Genomic DNA, 6,000 nt, shown 5'->3' with positions numbered 1-6,000 from the left:
GGGGATGGGCTCAGCCCGAACAAACAGGGCCCACCCAAAAAGGGGAAAAAGAAGAAAAGAACAGCGGCAGTGACTCTATCAGTGCCGACCCGTCCCCACAAAGAAGGGGAGGGGATTTCCCTGGCCCAAATTATGAAGGAGGCGGCCCAAAAGATCGATATCAAAGAGCTGGGCATAGAATACCTCCGTCCTAAACGGGCAAAGACGGGAGGACTCATTCTGGAAGTCCCAGGGGAGAACAGCGCCGCTAGAGCGGACCAATTGGCCACTAAACTAGCGGAAGCTTTGAATGGCAAAGACGGAGTTCGCATCGCCAGACCAGTAACTATGGCAGAACTCCGGATCTCTGGTTTGGATGACGCAGCCACGATGGCAACGGTGAAGGAGGCTATAGTGGTGGCGGGTGACTGTCCTGAGGACAGGGTAAAAGTGGGTGAGCTGAAGAAAGCCCCATCCGGTCTCCTGTCTGCGTGGGCCAGGTGCCCCAAAACAGCAGCCGATAGGATAGCCAGGGTCGGCAGGATAATGGTTGGATGGTCGGCAGCCAAGGCAGAGATATTAAAAACACGCCCCCTACAATGCTACAGGTGCCTAGAATTTGGACACGTGAAGGCGGTGTGTTCTGCTGAGGAGGAAAGAAGCACTAGGTGCTACCGTTGTGGCCTTCCGGGGCACAAAGCATCGGGGTGTGTTGCAACCCCCAACTGCCAACTATGCGCGGCCAAGGGGCGCGAGACCAAGCACAGGCTCGGAGGTGCAGCCTGCCCTTTCTCCCCTATATATAAGGGAAAAGAAACGGCAAAGGCACGAAAAAAGGCGGTAGGGAAAAGTGGACAACTGTCCGAGCCCCCACCGCCGACGGAAGAAAGGGTCAGGAAGCTCAAGGAGCCCAAGAAGCCCAAGAAGCTTAAAAAACCCAGCAAAACGGAGGCCACGACTGAAAAAGGGGCCAACGATGCGGGGAAGGCACTCTCCCCCTTAAAGGAGAGTAATGGCAGGGCCAACAGCCCTGAAAAGGGAAGAGGCCTGGAGGAGGCAATGGATATATCGTAATGACAGAATACCACCTCCTCCAGGCTAATCTGAACCACTCTGCCGCAGCACAAGACCTCCTGTGTCAGCACTCGGCGGAGTGGGGAATTGACTTGGTGGTGGCGGCTGAGCCGTACTCGGTTCCTCGGTCCAAGACGCTCTGGGCAGGGGACGAGTGCGGCTCGGTCGTTATTATGAGCTGTGGACGGCCTGGATCCCTTCCGTTCACCCCAGTGGAACGGGGAAGGGGATTTGTGGCGGCAACTTGGGGTGAAACACTGGTGGTGGGGGTATATGCCTCCCCCAACAAGGGCCTCGTAGATCTTGAGAGGATATTGGACGGGGTGGGAGATGTGGTTAGGCGATTTCTACCCCGTCCGGTTCTGGTCGCCGGGGACCCCAACGCCAAATCTACGGCGTGGGGTTCCCCGACGACAGATATTAGAGGCGAGGTCCTTGAAGAGTGGGCCGAGGAGCTCGGCCTCGAAGTTCTTAATCGAGGTCAGGCCCTCACATGTGTCCGTGGCGACGGGGGCTCTATCATTGACATAACGCTTGGTTGCCCCCGCGCTGCGCGCATGGTCTCCGGCTGGCGTGTTATGACGGAGGAGACACTATCGGACCACAGATATGTGAGGTTCCGAGTCTCCGACCCATCGTTGGGAGCCATGCCGGGGAGGTCCCACGGGGGAGGAGCTGAACCCCCGCCAACCCCCCCATTAGGATGGAGCTTGAAAAAGCTAGACCGTGACCTCCTGATGGCAGCCGCCTATGCCAAGGCCATGACGGAGGAGATGGGCCGTCCCGTCGAGGACGTGGATGAGGGTGCGGTTCGACTTCGGGGCATATTGTCAGATTTGTGTGATGCATCGATGCCTCGGAGAAGAATCGTTCCCTCTAAGAGGTGCGTGTACTGGTGGTCGTCCGAATTGGCGGAACTCCGCAAAGAGTGCAATCGGGCGCGCCGCCGATACGCGCACTGTAGAAGGCGACGGGACGGGGCTCAACAGGCGGCACCGCTGCAGGAGGAATATCGCAATGCGAAAAAAGCCCTGCAGCGGGCCATCAGAGCGGCCAAGGCCAGGGCATGGACCGAGCTCATCGACTCGATCGATGGTGATCCGTGGGGTCGCCCGTACAAAATTGTTCGTAAGAAGTTGAGTGCGGGTGGCCCGCCGGTCACCGAAGGAATGGACCCGCTGGTCCTGGAGAGAGTGGTATGCACCCTCTTTCCGAGAGATGCGGGACGGGTGGAGGCTGTATTCCCTCCCCCGCAGGATGACGTTCCCCCCTGGACAGAGGACCTGCGGGTCACGGAAGGTGAGCTCGGGCGGGTGATCCGTAAGCTCCGGGCAAAGCGTACAGCCCCGGGGCCGGATGGGATACCCGCAAAAGTGTTGGCCATGGTCGCGGAGGTCACGGGAGAGTGGATGGGGCATCTGTTTGACAGGTGCCTCGAAGCGGGCAGATTCCCACGTGAGTGGAAAAAAGCGCGGATGGTGCTGCTCCCCAAGGAGGGGAAACCGGCAGGAACTCCCTCCGCGTACCGCCCCATTTGCCTCCTCGATGAGGCGGGTAAGCTGTTCGAAAGGATCATAGCTGCCCGCCTGAGGGGGCATCTGTCTCGGGATGGTCCCGATCTGGCGAGTTGCCAGTATGGGTTCAGAGAGGGTCTTTCAACTATAGACGCGATAATGCGTGTGAAGACCCTCTCGGATGAGGCAACCGCCAAGGGGAGGGTGGTGGTGGCGGTGTCGCTAGACATCGCCAACGCCTTTAACACCCTCCCCTGGGAATGTGTGCGCGGGGCTCTTAGACACCACAGAGTCCCCGCGTACATACAGGAAGTGATCGAGGACTACTTCCGGGACAGGAAGATTACGTATCCGGGGCGGTACGGTAGAAAGATAGAGAGGGAGGCCTGCCGCGGGGTTCCACAGGGGTCAGTCTTAGGACCACTCCTGTGGAACCTCGGGTATGATTGGGTCTTGCGAGGGGCCCTACTCCCAGGACAGGAACTGGTCTGCTATGCAGACGACACGCTAGTCCTGTCCTGGGGAGAGGAATGGAGTGGCACCATCCGCCTTGCTGAGGCAGGAGTTGGGCACGTGGTCGGCCGAATCAGGAGACTGGGTCTCGAGGTGGCCCTACAGAAGACGGAGGCGATGTGGTTTGCCGCCCCCGGGAAAAGGGGCCCACCTCGGGGTAGAACCCATATGGTGGTTGAGGGCGTCAGGATGGAGATTGGGACCCAGATGAAATACCTGGGTCTCATTCTCGATAGTCGGTGGAGTTTTGGGCCTCATATGGCAAAAATGGCTCCTCGAGTGAGGGCGATAGCCGCCAGTTTGGGCAGACTCATGCCCAATCTCGGGGGACCAGGAGATGGCGCGCGCCGCCTATATATGACGGCGGTCCAATCCGTAGCTTTGTACGGGGCCCCTGTGTGGCACGACAGAGTGGTGACCAGCAACAGAATTCTGCAGACCCTTAGAGGTATGCAGCGGAGGCTGGTCATCCGTGCCATACGGGGGTATCGGACCGTCGCCTTTGAAGCGGCGTGCGTGGTGGCGGGGATCATGCCGTGGATCCTCACGGCGGGGGTGTACACCGAAATGTACCGGATACGAGTCGCCCGCCGAGAGGACCCGGAGATCGGCGGGCTCCCCTTGCCACCAAGTGCCATGACGAGGCTCAGGCTCCAGCTTCGGCAGCGCAAATTAGAAGAATGGGAGGAGGGCCTGTCTAATGTTAGGACAGGCCTACGCGCTGTCGAGGCTATCCGCCCAGTCCTCATGAACTGGGTGGACCGGCGACACGGCGCCCTCGACTTCAGGACGGTGCAGATACTCACAGGCCACGGATGCTTTGGGGAGTATCTGCACCGTATAGGGAAAGAAGGGTCGACCACGTGCCACCATTGTGGCGCGCTTGGGGACACGGCTGAGCACACACTAGCCGTGTGCCCGGCGTGGGAAGAGCAGAGGTGTGTCCTCCGGCGCGCCATAGGGGAAGATGAGGTCTCCCTCTCCAGCATGGTGCGAGCCATGGTGGACGGGGAGGACAAGTGGAAGGCGGCCGCCTCATTCTGCGGAGAAGTAATGTCGCGGAAGGAGGCGGCCGAGAGAGAGAGGGAGGCAGAAGCGAATGCTCCTCCCTCTCGGAGGGGGAGGGGGGGTGCGAGGAGACGCGCATATGATGCGCTGATCCTTTAAACCCCCCTATGCAGTCCCCCCCTCCGGGGTCGCAAGGGGCACGAGTGTGGGGACACTCGTGCCCCATTGCACTGCGACCCAGGGTAGGTAAGCAGCGATGCGCGGTGGTCCCGCATCGCTGCTAAATGTACGTACACTGGCAGGGAGTCCTCCCTCTCCTCTAACCCGAAGGGGGGGGAGACGGAGGACTCTAGCGGGGGCAAGCGCTGGTAGAATGCGAAAGCGACCCCAGCGCTTGCCCGGATAACCGCGCTGGTAGGATCACCGCAGGGTTTTAGTCGGTGCGAGTCCGACATAACCCCCTCCTTCCCCAGGGAGGGGGTATGCATAAGGCATTTCCCTGCGTCAAAAAAAAAAAAAAAAAAAAAAAAAAGGTTAGGTTAGGTTAGGTTAGGTTCACCCACGTATCCTCTCCGCGGTGTGCCACCTTGTCGTGGTGGAGGGGCTCCCATTCTCTTCGGAGAATGGGTCCAAGAGCACACCATTGCACTTCCTCGCTTCCCGCCTGTTGGCGGGAGTGGGAAGAGGTTTTCTGTGGCCTTGGGCGTATGGCCCATCACGGATAGGGGATGGCAAACCCTGACTTCAAATGCCCGGCCCACCGAGTGCCGTTAAGGGCGGGAGAACGCCCTGACTCATTTCTTTCTACTCTCTTACTATTCTGTCTTCTGCTGATCCCTTCAACCTTATTACCTTCTTCCCTTCTAATTCCTGAGCTATGGATGAATGTTAAGCGTTAGCGGGTGCTCCCGCTGGGATGAGGGTGCTGAACAGTCGGTGCTCCGCTGTGAGGCGTCCCTCAGTGGGGAAGAATGGGTGCGGGTCGAGACCTCGCCCGAGGGACTGGTTCGGGTGACTTAGTCACCCAGCCGGGCCAGAGGCGAGACCACCTTGACCAATGACACCCATGGGGTATGTGAGTGTGTGTGTGTGTGTGTGTGTGTGTGCGTGTGGATGTGTGGGTGTGTGTGCGGGCGTGTGTGGGTGTGTGTGAGAGTATGCGCGCGGGAAGGAGCCGACTGACTGCCACGTGGCAGGCGCCTGTGAGGCGCAGTAGATGCTGATGCTGGATGAGGGAGCTGGCGTCGGTCGGGGCACCATGGTCACGTCTTTAAAGGCGGGTGAACGCCCGTTGAGTTGGGGCGGGGGCTATCGAATACGGCCCTCAAGCTGTGGTGCTCCGATCGAATGTCGGTGAACTCATCCAGCATCTCGGGCGGTCAGGAGTGATGGCCCGGGGAAACCGTATCCCTGGATCATCGCGGACCGGGGGCTTCGCTGCCCTCCCCCATCCGAGGGCGGGTCCCCCTGGATGGCTTACACCCACGGGGAATCCGGGTAGGTAGTTTACTCAGCCAGATGGCAAAGTTTTGGTAAGGGGTGATGCCTTCCCCTTATAATTCCGAAGGCATTCAGCATATCGGGCAGGGGCGATGCGGGTGACGGGGATAGGAGTACAGGGAAACCTGGCCCCCCGAGGTCGACATCGTCACGGCGAAGGGTCCGCCTTCCCCTCGCTTAATAAAAAAAGCGGAGGCGGGGACACGGGTTAGGAGTCGGCGTTGCACGTCGGCGACAGGGGGCCTGCCCACCCCTGGATAAATAATCGCAGGCAGATCGGGCGTAGAGCATCTCACGATGGAGATGCCTTACGCGAATCGCTTCCACGTGGAAGCGAAGCGTGGCCCTATGATGGGGGCTTCGGGTAGGTCAAGGACCATTATGACGTGGATGCGTCATGGTGGGAAAGAGG

General features: G+C 59.6%; 1 protein-coding gene across 1 annotated transcript in view; it reads left to right on the top strand.

The window, feature by feature from the left end:
• The first annotated feature begins 1,052 nt into the window (after positions 1-1,052).
• The window catches only part of LOC145975846 (uncharacterized), a 29,922-nt gene continuing 24,974 nt past the window's right edge, over positions 1,053-6,000 (top strand). The window contains exon 1 of the mRNA XM_083106587.1: positions 1,053-4,130. Coding sequence (XP_082962713.1) covers positions 1,053-4,130 — 3,078 coding nt within the window. The remainder of the gene's footprint in view (positions 4,131-6,000) is intronic.

This window comes from Camponotus vicinus, unplaced genomic scaffold (assembly GCF_025532165.1).
Source record: "Camponotus vicinus isolate PSW18456_S1 unplaced genomic scaffold, iyCamVici1.0 SCAF_8, whole genome shotgun sequence".
NCBI classification, from domain to species: domain Eukaryota; kingdom Metazoa; phylum Arthropoda; class Insecta; order Hymenoptera; family Formicidae; genus Camponotus; species Camponotus vicinus.
Note: the sequence above shows the minus strand (reverse complement) of the source record. Positions and strands in the feature narration are given on the sequence as shown.